Source organism: Pogona vitticeps, chromosome 2, assembly GCF_051106095.1.
Source record: "Pogona vitticeps strain Pit_001003342236 chromosome 2, PviZW2.1, whole genome shotgun sequence".
In the NCBI taxonomy this organism is placed as follows: domain Eukaryota; kingdom Metazoa; phylum Chordata; class Lepidosauria; order Squamata; family Agamidae; genus Pogona; species Pogona vitticeps.
Genome location: NC_135784.1, coordinates 173,029,201 through 173,046,277, shown reverse-complemented (window position 1 = coordinate 173,046,277; position 17,077 = coordinate 173,029,201). Strand labels below are relative to the sequence as shown.

The following is a 17,077-nucleotide window of genomic DNA, read 5'->3' as shown; positions in this document are numbered from 1 at the left end:
AGCCACAAACCACAAAGCATAAACCAGCCTAGTTCGTTGTTTTTCCGGTTCATGCCAATCACTAATTATCACAACTATTGTGAAAGGGGAGGAAGTACACCAGAGATGACAGAATGGTGCAAGATTTGTCCAAAGGTACAAGAATTGTAGAAGTATGTGAAATAGTATGAGGCTGCTGGGGAGAAATCAGTGACCAATGTAAGTGGTTTGCCCACCATGTCGTAATGGTTAATTCTGAAAAAAATAACAGCACAAACATTTGCCCTCCAGATGTTGCTGGACTTCACCTCTCAGCCTTGCCAGCTGGGGTAGGAATGGGGGGGTTAATCCAACATCTGGAGGATCCATGCCTACACCCCTCCATAGAATTTGAAGAACCAAGGCAAAAGAACCCTTTCAACCAGGATAGATGTCTAGAGGACTTCACCCAGAAGGTAAACCAGCTCCCCCACTCCTCCTTGCCTGATTAATTTTTTCTCCCATTGAGAAAAACATCCAGCTTGATGGGGGGAAAAAAAGCTCTGAAAAATTCAAATGCTGGCTGATGAAGCTGTGACATTTTGGTTCCTGCAAATAAAAAGTACTATTGCCTGACTTGGTGGATTTTGGATGTTTTCCAAGGGAAAGTGGCCGTTCCCCTCCGACGCAGCTCTGCATGCTAATGCAACTGACCGGACAAAGCTGAGAACAAGAACGCTGCAAAGAACACGCTTTCAATCAATTCACAAATCTTTTGGAGTATTAGGGAACAGAGGCCAGAGTGAGTTAAGCAATAAAGGAGAATGGTCTCCCTCTATCCCCAGGGGCAGAGCTTTTTTAAAAAAAGACTCTGGGAATACATGCAGGGCTGGATAGCTCAGTGGTTTAGGCATTTGGCAATGGAGCCAGAAGTTGGGAGTTCCAATTCTCCCACTGTGCCTCCTGAGATAAGAGCCAGCCTGTGTGGCCTTGGGCAAGCTGCATAGTCCCTAGGCACCCCAGAAGTGAACAGATCACTTTGTATCTAGAAAACCTTAAAAAAGGGTGGCATACGTCAAAATTGACTGGATAAATACAATTATTATTACAGAATGCCCTATTCCTAATGTGAGCATCTCTAAACCAGTTTTTAACCAATGAGATGAAGCCCTCCTCGCCCCTCCCCTTCATCTCCCTCCCACCTTTTTCTCAATCTCGTGAATGGTAAGTAAGATTGCAAGAGCTAGCCTGCTGCTTGCTTTCATTAAAGCTTGGCTGGACTCTGAGCAGGCAAACAGGTCCCTGTGTATGTACAAGAGAGCACACACATATTCTGGCTGTGGCTGTTACAGCTGCAGCTGCTGCCTTGGTCAGCCATTTAGATTCTGTTCCAGATCTGTGAAGGGGGCTGTGCCAATGTGGAAGGGGTGAAGATGGGAACGCTCCATGAGCTTGGCTGCCAGGATTACCCCCTAGAGAATATCCTTGGGGAATCAGAGCTTCAGGGTGAAGCTCCAGGATCAACTGATTAATCACTTTTAAAAAAAAAAAAATCAGGGAGAATAAAACCATCAGCCACACACCGAAGGGCCCCATTCCCTCTCAGAGGTTAGGGGCTTTCAAGTCACTTCTGAGCTTACGGTGCCCCTCTTAGTGGTTTTGAGGCAAGTGAGATGCTGTTCAAATAGAGGTTGACCACTGCCACTGTAGAGTGACTTTCCCATTGCCGAGTGGAGATTTGAACCAGGGTCTTAGACTTACACTTTGCCCACTACACTCCCCCATTCTTGAGGTGGAGATAAAGAGCTGCTAGAATTGGCTTGTGCATCACGTGAGCAAGTCAACTCGGCTGCCTGCGTTTTTGTACTCTCTGTAAGGCAAGTCAAGGGGGATAATAACAAAGGCTAGCCTGTTAAATATTTATGTGGGGACTAATGCAGACTATATTCCCAATTGTGTATTTCCTTCTTTTTTTCTGCTTGGGTTTTTTTTTTAAATCAAAGCTTATTTATTTAGCAGGCAGGGGGATTCAGGAAATGAGAATTTTCATTAATAATAAGTGCGTGCCATCAAGTCAATTCTGATTTATGGTTATCCTTTTCAGGTTTTCTTAGATCGAGAATACTCAGAAGTGGTTTACTATTTCCCTTCTTTTGGGGGCACCTTGGGACTGTGCAGCTTGCCCACCCAGGTTGGCTCTTCTGGGAAGTATCCTGTCCAGTATTTACTCCTGCATGGAGCTAGCCCTTTTCTATGCCTCTTTTTTATTTTCCTATTTACTTTTTAACTGACATATTGCTAATCTGTTGCAGGTAAGGAATCAGGCTTTCTTGGTGGTGGCCCCAGTCTCTGGAATAGGTTACCAATAGAGATATGATGAGCTAGCTTCCCCCCTTATGTGCAGGAAATGGTTGAAAACAGAACTATTCATAGCTGCCTACAACAACCCAGTCTCCTAGATGCTGTTAATATTTATATTTTATTATTTTCTTTTTTGAATGTTTTTTTAAAATATCACAGATCATTATAGATATTGTTTTGTGGGGTCTGTGGGATTTTTAAGTTTTAACTTGCAAACAGGACCCATTAGTATGTGCACTAATGGGGCAGTATATAAATCAATTAAATAATAGTTAATAAATATAACTTTGGAAAGTGATTTTTTTAAAAAAAAAATAAAGACTGTTTGAAGACTATAGGCACTCGGTTGAAGGGATTGGCAACCTCCCCCCCAATAATCACTCCTTTGCATTGGATCAAGGAATCACATAGAGCAGAAAGTGGAGGAAAACAATGCCAACCAAATTGGAGCAAAATAAACCACCTGCATTGGGCTTTGTGTTGTATAGTCACTGGGTTTCAATTCAATTTCATCTGTGCCTAATTGAATGCAAATTATGAGGTAAATGGCCAATGTAGCCTCCCCCTTGTGATCCGGAAAACTGAGCAATCATCTTTTGTGGTCCTTTGGTTATTGCATACCTTGATTGACTGCTAAGAGACAGTATGACGTATTTGCTGTGTGATGACTCAAGTCATACAGCTTCAATTTTTCATTTTCCCTGTTTGTCTTGGAAAACGGTCACTTACATGGCTTAGTGAGCTGGTGCTGTTGAGAAGTTCTGGGCTTCCGCTCCCACCAGACCCAAACTGCATGACCAACGGTCAAGAATTCTGAATGTTTTGATACTACAGCATTTGGAGGACAACATGTTGTGGGATGCTCGCCTAATTAACCCCTGCAAGCCCATTGCAACCCTAAACCCAAGACAATGCCAATACAGTCCTTAGGTTCTTGATAACGATGTCAGACAAATGTGGTGGTACCATAGGGACTACATGGGTTAACTTATAGATCAGCCTCCACCAACATTTGCTGTTCAGGTGTGCTGGGCAGCAGCACTTATACTCGACTACCAAGGCTGTGCTGGTCAGGGATAATGGGGTTTGTAGTGCAAACATCTGGAGAGTGCCAGGTTAAGGAAGACTAACTATAGCGGTTCCATGGTCAAAGGATCAGACACTGGAGTGAGGAGATGAGAGCCTGATCTCTCATGCATTGCAAGAGAAAAGTACTCAGGAAAAGTCTGAGAGAGATAAATGAACCATTACATGTTCAGCCAAGAACTTTCAAACCGTTCCTTTAGAGATATGACAGAAGAATGACTCCTCCTATATGACATTTTGCTGCTGTAGCAATGAATTTTTGAAAGATCCGCCACCACTTTTTAACTTTTTGAAAAGGTGTTGGGGCTCACACTCGGCAGAAAGTCCTGCTGTATATAACCTGACCCATGAGTGTGATCTGTCATCATTACTTAGAGAGGAAGGGCCTGCTCTTTGGTCATGATTAGAGGCTCTGCCCTGTTTCTCTCTCTCTCTCTCTCTTTAAACCATTACAAGGCAGGGGGTCAAGCCCTGGCATTAAAAAAGAAAATGAGCTCTACCGAATCCTGATTGTAATTAAGTCCCAAGAATGGCCAAGAATGAATAAAATGAATGAGCTCAGGAAAATGTGGGAAGAGGCAGATAAGAACCATCACAATTTAAGACTTCTACATTTTGCAGGGAATATTTGTGGCACAGTTAACTGCGGAAACTCATCTCCAGCTCTGGAAATGTGATCATTTTTCTCTTCAATCTTTTTGGGTGGTGGGGCAATACTCTTTGTGGAAGTTGCCCTATGTATATACATGCGCATGCGTGTTGGGTATAGCAAGTAATCCTCCCTTTTCTGCACATTTTTTCAAGCCTTTCAGTCACTGATTCCCATAAATTGCTGCTGTTATATGCTTTCCCCTTTTAAAAATTGATTTTTCATTGCAGGAGAAATCAGGAAGAACAGAGTGAAGCTGGTGATGCCAAAGCACTATCTAGCCAACCAAATGTTATTATGTGCTTACACCACTGGGGGCAAATAAAACCCTCCTACTGACAAGTCCTGGCATTGTTACCATCTCACAATAGTGCTTCACAGCAAATGCTTCGTGCTGATGCTTTCTCAAGTTGTGGCAGAATTAGGGATGCACATCTGGATGTGAAAATGGAGAACAGGTGGTTTTTATAAAAAAAAGTACAGAAAAAAAATTCACTGAACAAAGTCTCCCACTCAACCCTTCTGTGTTACTGAATCCTGTTACCTAAATGTGTTCTGTCCCATTTCAACTAAGCAACAATGACCGCTTATCCAGAAGACCATTCCATGCCCCCAAATTTGAAATGTCTGATGCAAAGACTGGTGGGGTGGGCAAGTTACATGGCCTCCTTTTAAACTCTAGGAGAGACAGATAGAACTTTGGTAACACTTTGAACTAAAGAGTTAGGGGAAGGAGAGAGTGTCTGTATGGCAATCAGGCAAAAACTTTGTTACCTACTATATGAACAAGGAACGAAATATTACAGGAGGGGTTAGAGAAATGTTGTCCCTACAGATGGTCCAGTCTCTAACTCCCATCAACCCCAGTCAAAAAGTTCAACCAATGTTCAGAAAATAGGGGAGATGTCCTCCAAAACATATGGAGGGTTGAAAGCTCTCCATTCTTGTTGTGCTCAATCCATATCCAACCCTCTGCAGTGAGAAATATCTCTGCCTCTAAATCAGGGGGCATTCACCTCCCAGAATCACCTCTCAACATGAGCAACGTTAAGGGAGTCTGTGGATTTCTGTTCACAATATCTAGAAGGCAAAAAGTTTTCCCTCCTTGCTTTAGAGAAAATGAGGTCCTAAGGAAGGAAGGAAGGAAGGAAGGAAGGAAGGAAGGAAGGAAGGAAGGAAGGAAGGAAGGAAGGAAGGAAGGAAGGAAGGAAGGAAGAGACCCAAATGTTAATAACCCAAGCCATCAGTTCATCAGTCTTCTTTCAAGGTTTTCAGCTTCACTCTTCAACTTCAGGAGTCCTGGCTTGGCTGATCTCTCCAGCACAGCCAGCAGACACAGAGATGGTGGGACAGCCACACGCTCTGAGGTTTAATACAGGTTGTTACAATGATACAATGACACACACACACGCACACATTCAAAACACACAAACACGCACACACACATACCCGGTTGGCCCCACAGCCTGAGATACAAGGAGGAAGCATTTTTTTAAAAAAAAAATCAGTATTTAGCACCAGCGTTTGGAGAAAAATCAGTGCCAAAGGCTGAGTGGGAGACAGAAGACCTCTGTCTCATTTCTACTCTTAGGGACTTTGGGTAACAGGAAACCCTTCAGAATTGGAGGTTCTTGGAGAGCTGGAAACCAGTCTGCACCATGTCATCCCTCTGCAGGGGGATGGGAATGTCAAAATCATCAGCCATGTGTTATAAGCATCTGCCAAGAGAAATGGGATCCAGAGAATATGAATCAGGAATCCACCACTCTCTGCACAGCATGGATGGAATGAATGGTAGACAAAGGTGATCAGAGACTGGAAAACAATCCTCCTAATTCCTCTGCCCAGCATGCAGAGGTTTCAGTTCACAGCTGGAATGTTGCAGAGCATGGAGAAACAAGGAGGAACGCTCAACCACTTCCCTCTAACTTAGTATCATTTTCTAGCATTGCTTTATCTGGCACTGGAATGGGAACAGGCAACAGTTAATTGTGGTCATGCCTGATCTTAGCCAAAAGACCAAGAAGCAAAGTAAGATCAGGTGTAGTAAATAGTGGTTGCAAGAGGATGCAGACTCCAAATGAAGACTCTGGACAGACAAGGAGATACCTAAGGTCTTAAAATGATCTGTCCTCTCTCTTTCCTCCACCTGAACATGCAGATCTCACCCAACTTTGGAAGCAAAGGAATGTTAGGCTTGTTTAGTATTTAGGATGGGAGGCTACCAAAAAAAACCACTAGGTGCTCTTTTTGGGAGAGGGCATAGGTCACAGGCAGAGCTTATCCCCAGGTTTAGTTCCCAACATCTCCAGATAAGATAGGGAAAGAATCTTGCCTGAAACTCTGGAGAGCCACTGTCACTCAGAATTGACAATCTTAGTCTATATGGGCCAACGGGCCAACTCAGCAGAAGGCAGCATCTCTGTGTTCCTGCCCAAATTACTAGGTAAAAGTTGGAGACCACTCTCATGCTCATCTGCCCCTCCCCCGATGCTCAACCCTTAAGCCTTGGATCAGAGTCCTGTTTTCCCTTAGTTGTGCATTAATGTGTATCTCATGCCCATATGCAAATGATTGCACCTATAAATGAGGCCTGGATCCCTAGTTCCCAAGATGCTTAGGGCATGATCTTGACACCTCCATGCCCTTACAAGGGTTGGGGGGGAGTGGGAGACAGGTTTATGCAATGTGTATGTTATGGTTTCTGCTCCTCCCCCCATCCCTGCAGGTGGCCAATGCCAGGCAGTCTGTCCAGTGCTTCACTAAGAGTGCGCAATAGTAGCACCATGAGTTGCGGCTGCAGAAAGGGAGGGCCCTGGCTCAGTCTGGGCCCTGCGCTGCTGCCCAAGAGTCACAGCCCCGAGGGACCTTGGCCGCATAAATAGGAGGCTTTCTTTCGGTTAAATACAACGGCAGGTCTTTGCAGGGCCGGCTCCTTTCCCTCGCTCCACGCCCACAGTGCAGGGAAAGACAGAGTGGGGTGGGGGGGTCTTTGAGCTCTTTCCTTCTCAGGAGGGGTCCTGCGGTCTTGAGTGAGGGGGTCCACCTCTCTGGAAGAACTCAGCCGCTGAAGCAGACAGGACCAAGCTCGAAGCCAAACTTCTGGTTGGTGTCCCCAAAGTCTTGAACTGCCACATCCATCAGCGGCAACTGCTCGACACGGGCCGTCTGGATCTGCAGGATTGTCCGCTCCTGGCCCTTGCGCACCTAGGGAAGGAAGTGGGGTTGGGATGTTACGAAAGGTAATATCAGGGAAGCAAGCTTTCTGGGAATGGGAAAGCTGGGAGGAAGCCTGTGAGGCCAACATGCAGCAACGCTGGAAGAGCTTCCTGGTTCTAACAAGCAACTGCAAGTGGAAGAATATTTAACTAGCAAAGTTGTCTGGAATCATGGGGTTATATTTCATGAAAGGTTTCAGGAAAGGCAGGGGGAATCATCTGATTAAAGCTAGAAGGAGTTGAAGAACCATGTGAAGTTCAGTAGGAATGGGGTTTTTTTAAGACTACAAATCCCAGAATTCTCAACACACCTTACAAACACCCCCATGTGGGATATCTGGGAGAAAGGCCTAAACTGGGAAGCTTTCAGGCCTAGTTTAGCCTAGCTCCACCTAAATTCCTATTCAGAAAGAAAGCTCCCAACTGGAACAGGGACAAGAACAGGAAGTGTGGGCGAAATTGGGTCTCAAAGCTTTGCAGTTTAGGCCTTTTTCCATCATTATCTCCATTCAGGTATCTGTAAGGTGTCTGTCAGGTGAATTCCCAGAATGGAGAATTAAGGGATTTGTAGTCGGGGGGAAAAAAAATCCAAAAATTCCACCCTTAATCATTAGGCCATAGGCCCATGGGTGATCAGGGAGGTGAAAATATGTCCACTTTATTTTGGTTTCCTTTCTCAGAGCCCCAACAGCATTGTCATTTTGTCTGAGTTCTCAATTTGGCTACATGATATTTTTTTCTGTCTTACATGTCCATTTCTGCCCTGTTTCCCTGAAAATAAGATCTAACCTGAAAATAAGCCCTAGTATGATTTTTCGGGATGCTCATAATGCAAGCCCTACCCCCAAAATAAGCCCTAGTCAAGTGAAAGCCTGCCCTCCACCATTGTGCAGCAAACAGAAGATGACATGACTATATTTGAATAAACGTAGATGGTTGTACATGAAAAAGATAAAACATCCGCTGAAAATAAGCCCCAATGCGTTTTTTGGAGCAAAAATTAATATAAGACCCTATCTTATTTTCGGGGAAACATGGTATCTGTTCTGCACACATTTTTAATTTTTTTCCCTTTTGATTGAAATGCACGTCTGTTCATTTTCCAAATACAGTCATTTTCAATCATGCACATATAATTTGGAGGGGGAGGTTGGGAGAGAAACTGATGCTTATATGTTCCTTCCACTGATGGGAAGAGAAAAGATGCATACGCTTGCTTTTGTTAAAGAGTCATGCAGAGAATGGATTGAATAAATCTGTAAGCGATCTCCGCTAATGTGAATTTGTTTTTCTACCTGAAGGGTGGCCCATTCAAAGTGGCCAGGAAGAAGAATATTTTACTCTGGAAATAGCTTCTGGGGTTAAATGTAGCTTTGATAATAACACAAAGGTGTCCATATAATATATAGCTCCAATTAACTCAAGCAAATGGGCAAGCCTAAAATGACAAGGGGAAGACTGCAAATTTTGCAGAAGTCAAAAGAAGTGTAGCCTTTATAATTTTTGTATATCATGGCCTTTGGAGAAAGAGATTCTAGGAGAAAGCTGTATTCTGGAATTGGGGGAAATCACCTCTATTGTTTTCTATAGCCTTGCTAACAGGGGATTGAAAGGAGGAAATATTTATTCATGTCATGGTGTAACAGGCCAAGGAAGGTGAAGGAGGATAGTGTTGTAAGATTTAAACTGGCGATGTTGTAGCTGGCACTAGTATTATAGCAAAGGGTACCTGAGCTAATCAATAGGAATAGCATATGGAAACTCCAACAAAGAAACTGATGCTGCTGTCTGGGGCTGATGGAAGCTGTGGTTTAACATTATCTGGAGAGCGACCCCATCCCCATCCTGGCTTTGAACATCTGGATTGGCCAGAGGGCACATAGCTTCCATGTACTTCCTTTTGGGCAGGGAGGCTGTCCCAGGGTAAGCTTCAAAGATGGGGGCGAGGTCAGCTGACAGCCAGCGCATGCCTTCAAATGTTCCCAGTGGAGAACTAGCTGCCAGAGCAGGCTCAGGAGGCAGAATCTGAACAACTCCCAGCCACCACAAGAAGAACCCTGCTGCAGAGCCACTGCCTTGTCCCTTCCCCAACATCAAACTCAAGTGATGAAACTTCACCTGAAATATGGCCACCAAAGAACAAGGCGGAAGTAGCCCCTCTCAGTGGGGAGACCTTGAGGCTATCAGAAGGACTCCCTCCCCAAAGCAAAGTAGCAACAGCCCAAGGAAGAAGCAGAGACTACGGACTGCTGTTAGAAAGGAGCAAGAAAAAGATTAGGATGGGTGGAACTGGAATGGCCTTATGGAAAAGACTGTAGTTGGTAGGCATTAACCCTCAACAGGATTATTTTTCTAGGGAAATGAGAATACGCTGCAGCATTTTGTTGCAGTTTCTGCATACCTCCTACTCTCGTATTCTGCACCCATAACAAAAGTCTGCTGGTTTATACTCCTCCAGAGCTACGTCACTGGCATGAACAGGACACGTAAATTAGCCAAGGAAGAAGAGGGTGATACCTGCACAGAGGGGATATATTTGGAGCAGTTGCCTGTGGAAGAGGCCCAATTTCTCCAAACGGCCACCCACCTTAGGAAGAGAATGAACAAACAGGCTTTCCATTGTGTGACATCAACCCCCAGAAGGCCAATCAGGGCCCACTGCTTGGTTGGCAGTTCCAAGAATGCACAGCCTCAACTGCCAGCTGGCCAAGGCTGCAGAACAGGGTGTGTGGGTGGGCAAAGGACGGCTCAAAGAACAGTTAAGACTTCACCTGTCAAACAGTTTCCAAAAGCTTAGGATACCTGCCAGCTGCAAGGTGAGAAATGCAGAGGAAGCAGCAGCCAAAAGGAGAAATGCGGGGCAAAGGCAACTGGAAAGAAGATGAGAGGGAGCTATCGCACACCTTCATCATCCAGGAAGGGCCATGTTTGAATCATCTGATGGCTCTCACACAGAAGTATATTCCTTCACTTCCAGTCTCGGGATTAAAGGTCAGTTTGTTTTTGTTAAGGCCATACTTTACTGATTTCTTCATATTCAAGGTAGAAAGAATTCAATTTAAAATAATTAGAAAGTGTGGGAGATACTAAAACTGATGGATTCACCAAGGAAGATCCAGGGCTTTGAATGAGTTAAATGTCGTTTGGCCTCTCTATATATAGTAGTGTTGAATTAGAGTTGGCACCTTCTCCTTTTTTGATAGACCCTATTCATGCTGGGAATTAGGCCAGCATGTGAATAGAGGAGCAGGGAATTCTCTTTCAGTTTGGGTTGGAACAATTTACCAAACTAGCACATTTCTTCCTTCATGGGACAGAAAGAATTTGAGGGTAAAAAAATGCAAGTGCAGAGGAAGCAAAATGGACAGATTTTCCCATTTCTACTTCAAGACTCATATTAACCTTCATTTGCCCATCATAAAATTATAACATCACAGGGTGAACATTTCAAGGTGATAAGAAGTGCATCAAAACATATGCATGGGAAAAGCCAAGCTGGGAGAAATGATACGGAGGCATATGGATATCTCACCTGGCAACCATCATACAAGGCACGGACAGGGTTTTCTGTGCTGTTCTGCATCAGCTCCACACCGTTGAAGGCAAGAAACTTCAAGGCTCGGCTGTGGCTGCTGCTGTCGGCCTCATACCAGGCAGCCATGTTCTGGCAGATGAGGGTGAAGTTCTGGTGGGCAATAGCACTGAGCAGGCGCAGAAATGTAAGCTGGGTCACGTGCACAGGGTTGCCCTCTGAATCCACGTAGGAGAACTGAGGAGGCAGAGCAGGAAGTGGGCAGCAGGAACAAGTGGGAAGGACAGACAGTCCAAAATGGTAAGTTTTTTAGCCTTGTATAAATACACACCATCAATAGGCTCCAACCATGGGAGATGGGGTGGAGAAGCATTCCCTACCTTATGCAGGCTGCTCTTGGCAGTAACCATTAATGACAACCTACCTTCTTGCCCCTCTTAAATGTGCTGTACCAGCTTCCTGGTTGTTCTTTGCTCCAGGCGGCAAGCCTTACCTAGGGGCATAGATTGCATGAAGGACAGTCATTTATGGAATCAAGACTTGAGCGGATTCAAGGAATCTGCTTTCTGCACTAGACTAGTTCACATGGCCTCTATCCTTTTCGAGCCCAGTCCCCTAATCATCCATACTGAAACAGAGGATATCTACTTACTGATTCAAATTTCTTGTCAGGAAATAAGCACGTCTCCCCACCAGCTGTGAAGTTGCAGAAAACTCTGAAGGCATCTCGGCCACATCCTTGATTAGGATCAATCCAATATTCACCTGGATCATTGGGGGGGGGGGAAGAGTGGCAATGCAGAAATGAATATGGGTCTTGTAGGTCTGGTTGGGTGGAGTGGGTATGTGGCCCTCCAGTTGTCATGGACAGCAACTCCCATCAGCCTTAGCCAGTGGTGAGGGATAACAAGAATTCCAATCCAACAATAACTGGAGAGCCAGCCATTGTCCACCCTTACAATGCTTCTCACTAGAGATGGCTAGATTTGTGTCTTTGAACTACAACTCCCAGAATCACCAGGTATCTGGTGAACGGTAGTCCGAAAACACAAATCTGCACACCCCTACTGTCCATACACATGCACAAAAAGATGGACATACCTAAGAGATTTCTATGCATTACATATATTATCCAGGCTGCAAAGCATATCCCCAAACACAGTAGCCATGTGCTGTAATTGCTAAGAGCACCATACAGCTCCCCTCTCCTCTTAAAATTAGAGCAATGCATATAACCCTGGAAAACATTCACTCCATCCTAGTATTTAGAAGGAGCTCTGGAAACAGGCTTCATGGTATAAAGATAGTGTTCTGGTCTTAGAGTCTGTTGGCAAAACCCATGACAATTAAGAGTGGGGCAAATCCAGTTTAGGCTTCTCTCTTCAAAATAAATTATTGTATATATTGTTCTTATTTTTTCCTCTGTTTTTTCTTTTGTTTTCCATTGTTAGTTCAATTTATTTTGGGGTTTTTTTTAATGTTAAATCTGCAAAAATAAAAAGTAATTTAAAAAGCAAAAAAAAATAGGCTATGAGCATTCTGTCCCATCCCATGAACATCTACTATAAATCCCTTCTCGAATACACTGAAATACATTGAAAGCCATTCCAGAACTGCAGAAATGAGATGGTGATGTTGATTCCTACACTACACCCCAGTTTAAGGATCGGAAATCTGCCTTTAGCAGTAGTAGAACTCCTAAAGCAAATCTAAAAGAAAGCCACAATAGATATACGCCCATATCTATCTATCTTGGGCATGTTTAGCCTTGACAAAAGAAGACTGAGGAGAGATATGATAGCACTTTTCAAGTACTGTACAGTACTTTAAAAGTTATCATGCAGAGGAGGGGCAAGAACTGTTCCTGATCAGCCCAGAATGCAGGACATGTAATAATGGGCTAATTGTTAGAGTAGTGTGGCAATGGAATCAATGACCTTGGGAGGTGGTTAGCACTCCAATGTTGGAGGAATTCAATAGAAAATTGGATAACCATCTGTTAGATCTGCTTTGATTTGGATTCCTGCATTGAGCACAAGGTTGGACTCAGTGGCCCTCCAACTCCATGATTCTGTGATTCTACCTATAATATTATCTTTCAAACTGAGTTATGCATTCAACTCTCTTCCACTTAATTACTGGATCTGTCATTTATTCAACATTGTATTGTTCTTTTATTCTGTATTTATCAATGAATGCAATGGTTACTCCTACATTGTAATTGTTTTTGAATTTATTATTATTTTCATTTAATACATTGTGAGCTAGTTTGAAGTGAAAAAGCAGGACACAAATAATAGGGATTGACTTTTTCGTTTTCTAACAAAAGATCTCAAACATGAAAGAGAACCTCCTATTCTTTTCTTGATTGCCAAAACACAAATGATTCATGTTTATAAAAGAAGAGTACATGAAAGGTTTGTGTTTCTTCTTTGTTCTGTCTTTCATGAAATCCTTCTTTCACCCTTAATCTGTCAAATTGCCTGAGAAAAATTCATCCAATTAGCCAGGGGGGTAGGGAGTGGGAATGTTGAATCTCCATAAGGCTTGGAAACCAGTAAGTTTTTTTTTTGTGTGTGTTTCTATTGTTCCTTGTAGGTGGGATTACTGTGTGCTAAACTCCTTGTGCTATTATTCTTGGATTCCTTTTGCTCCATGTCTAATGTGCCTCCATCTTGAATCCTCCCCCCCCCTTTCTCTTGATTTTTGGAGAATTTTCCCCCACATTTCTTTTGATTCTTTCTGCCGCTGCCAGGCAACCTTCCTGTGCTAGCATGCCTCTTTGGGATTATTTTTTGGATTACCCCTCCATTGAATTCTTTGGCGATTTCCTTCCTTTGCTTGTTTTTGGTCCTTTCCTTTCTTTGATTATTTTTGCTGCTGCTTACGCCTGCTCTGTCTGCTCCTGCCTGCTGGACTGAAAGAAGAGAAGACACCAGGTGGTAGTGGAGGTGAGAAATTTCCCTATATTCTATTAGTTTTGATTTATAAGGAACTTCATCGTTTTCCCCTTTATTTGCTTACTTTCTTTTCTTTCTTTTTTGGAAAGGAAACTGTCTGTGAGGGCTTTTTTTTTTGCTATATTTTCCTTGTGTGTGTCTATGTGTTTGACTGATTTAATAAAACTGTTATTTAATTTATGGTGTATTTATTATGTTAAAGGCGTGCATTTTGATGGAGTTTGGGGGGGACTGTTCTGTTTGCTTCTGTGGTGTGTGTGTGGTGTAGGCCCACATGGCAAAACACAAAATAAATGAGGCTTTACCCTTTCAAGTAAAATGAAAGGACAGGTACACCAAAAATGGAAGAAAACGGAATGCACTCCCTAACCCACCCACCCTCAAAAATTAAAGAAAAATGAAATGTTTCACCAAGTACATCTTTAACAAATAAACAGATGGTGAAGGTGGGAACCCCTTGGATAATATGAACTGCCAGGTCCTGAATTCTTACTACGGGCCATGCTTCCTAGATTTTCTAGCAGCCAATGTTTAAAACATCTTGGGAGCTGCAGTTTGTTAGAGACAGAGCTCCTGTGCCTTTCCTGTCAAGCTATGCTGGTAGCGAGAAATATGAGAGAAAACAACCTCCTGTTCCATTTAATTGAAAATGCTAGAGAATGGAGTGGGAAAAGATCGCTGCTGCTACTGCTGCCACCACTCTACAGGAGCCTGGTTTTCTATTGTGTGCTTTTGTTTTATGGAGAAGCAGCTACTGCTGTTAAGCCACGTGCTCCAAAACAGGGGATTCCAACATGAACCCTCCCCAATCATTCATGTATTTAAAAAGCTGCCAGTATGTACTGCCTTTCCTTCACCATCCGAATGTTTCTTCAGAGACGTAAGGGCTGCGAGAATTAGAGGGCCAGGCTAGCCTTTGCCGATCCCCTCGTGTTCCAGGTTCAAGAGGCTTGACAGAGTATCCAGAGGCAAGTGCTGCTTTCCACTGCTCGCTGGGCTGGACCCACACAAGAGTGACAGACCCAGCCCTTCCTCCTCCCTTTTCGTCCCGGCTCTTTACGTCTATTCCTATCCTTTGGCTCTTTCTCCTCCAAAGCTCACCATCTGTGAGATGGGGGTGGCAAAACTGAAGCTCCTTGCAGACCCTGGCGGGACTCTCCGGGGTGCCTAGCGGACATCGCATTTGCTCCACCTCATCCCGGAGGGCACTCAGTACCGCCAGAACCTCTGCCAGTCCCTCCGCATCAGGATCCTCCAGGTCCACTGTCCCTGGGGCGTCTCCCTGTTCCCTTAGCTCCCACTCTCGACGGCTCTTGCGGCCGCTCTCCATGGGCAGAGGATCTTGCAGCTCTGCAGGCCGGCCCTGGATATGCAAAGAGAGAAAGGAGGAGAGACGATGTAGAAGAAAAAGCAGGTGGTGGTGGTCCAGTCATAATCCTTATTTCAGGTTGCTTTTTTCCCTATTGTCATTACTCACTGGTTGCCCTGGGGGTCCTGGGGGTCCTGTGTCACCTTTTGGCCCAATAGGTCCCTGCAGGAGAATAGACAAGATCTTTCATACAAATAAATGGCATCTTCTACATAAAACAGGTGAAAGCATAGACCTAGGCATGGGAGAGCATGTTGAAGGTGCACTCTTGAGCACTGCCTCTTTCTAGGTCCCCTGTTCTCACTTCATATTCTATAACTTTGTCCTCACTGAGTACTAAATTTGCAACCAAGCTCTATTGCAAGTAAGTGGAAATACGGCTGAATACTATTCACTGCATGATGGAGTGCTCCTGCATATCTTAGTGTTCTCTGCACATAGATGCATGAGGAAATGCCTGCCTAGAAACCTTCCTCCTGACATCTCATTTTCTAGATCATGTCTGGGGGATCTATGGCTTGCCAGAGGTTATTGGACTGCAAATCCCATCAGTCCTCATGACCGGTCATGCTGGCTATATGGCTCCCTGGCAGGCCCTGGCACGCTTGTTCTTGTTTTATCCTTGCCTGCACACAATCAAAGGCTTTCCTTGTTTGACAAGGGTGGGGGTCCTGGAACCTGAGAAGAACTCCTAAAAGGACCGTGGCCCCACAACAAAGGTTGAGGATGGCAAGTCTAAAATATCTGGAAGGCCAAATTGATAGGAAGGGGCTCAACTTCTGTGTAGTGCTCCGGAAATGGTGCCTCATCTTGCCACCAAAAGTAGTACAAGGCCAGGGAGAGATCTACAACCGCACTGGAATCCATGAAAGTAGAACTAAGCATGATTTTCATAGTTCTTTTTCTTTTTGCCCCCACGCCACCCTCAAGCATATCAGCAGTAGATTATGCATCAGCCAACAAATGTCATTTTGAGTACACTTGTTCTGTTTCTATACCGTAGAGAAATCAACGGGCTCAGAATTCAAAATTCTCTGGGCTCGTAAACAGAGATGGGGGCATTTGTATTCGTATACAAATACTCCCGTACAGGTGGACATAACAAGGGTCCATCCCCCTGGGGCTGGGCTGTCCACTCACTTTCCGCAGTTGCTGAGGGCTCCAGGCTCCCTTCCTATCACTCCAGAGCTCGCGGTCTGTGAGCTACTTTTCGACCTGGCAGTTGAGGCTCATCCCCCCGCCTCCTCCCAGGAGTGGCTCGCAGACTGCAAGCTCCAGAGCGATAGGAAGGGAGCCCGGAGCCCTCAGCAACAGCGGGCTGTCCACCTGTGCAGGCATATTCGTATACGAATACAATTACCCCCATCTCTACTCATAAACGCACCATGACTGCAGTAATGGTCAGCCTATGCAGCGTTGGCCTAAACCTGTTCACATCCAACCCCCTTTTAGACTTTGAGCTACTTACCGGTGCACCCTTGTTCCCTTTTTGTCCCAAAGGTCCCTGAGAAAACAGGAAATAAAATGAGGAACAACTGGGAAATTGTGGATCTTCTGTGTGTGAAAGAAGAGGGTGAAAAGGTAGCATAAGAATGACTTGGGAAGAGATGACTGAAAAGTAATAGGATGGCCAACATTCAAAATCTGAAAGGTTCTGAAAATCTTTCAAAGGCTGTCATGTTGTTTTCTGCTACTCTAGAGAGTGGAACCCCAGACGAACGGAGTCAAACTACAAGAGATGAGATGTGGATTAAACCTTCGAAATAAACTCCTGACACTACAGCCATTAGGTATGGATTGCCTCAGAGGTTGGTGGACCTTAGTTCATTGGAAGTTTTTTTTTTTTTACCAGCGGTTGGATGGCCATGTGTCTGGAATGCTTCAGTGTGGATTCCTGCAGAGGGGCTTGGACTAGAAGACAGAGACTTATTCTATAATTCTGAG

General features: G+C 44.4%; 1 protein-coding gene across 5 annotated transcripts in view; it reads right to left on the bottom strand.

Moving 5' to 3' along the window:
• Window positions 1–5,410: 5,410 nt before the first annotated feature.
• The window catches only part of LOC110071416 (uncharacterized), a 181,834-nt gene continuing 170,167 nt past the window's right edge, over window positions 5,411–17,077 (bottom strand). For all 5 annotated transcript variants that reach the window (XM_078386437.1, XM_078386436.1, XM_020779102.3 and 2 more), the window contains 7 exons: window positions 16,602–16,637; window positions 15,242–15,295; window positions 14,866–15,127; window positions 11,457–11,569; window positions 11,229–11,297; window positions 10,805–11,041; window positions 5,411–7,261 (listed from right to left, as the gene is read on the bottom strand). In XM_078386437.1, the coding sequence (XP_078242563.1) occupies window positions 7,115–7,261; window positions 10,805–11,041; window positions 11,229–11,297; window positions 11,457–11,569; window positions 14,866–15,127; window positions 15,242–15,295; window positions 16,602–16,637 (918 nt within the window). In that variant the 3' untranslated portion in view covers window positions 5,411–7,114. The remainder of the gene's footprint in view (window positions 7,262–10,804; window positions 11,042–11,228; window positions 11,298–11,456; window positions 11,570–14,865; window positions 15,128–15,241; window positions 15,296–16,601; window positions 16,638–17,077) is intronic.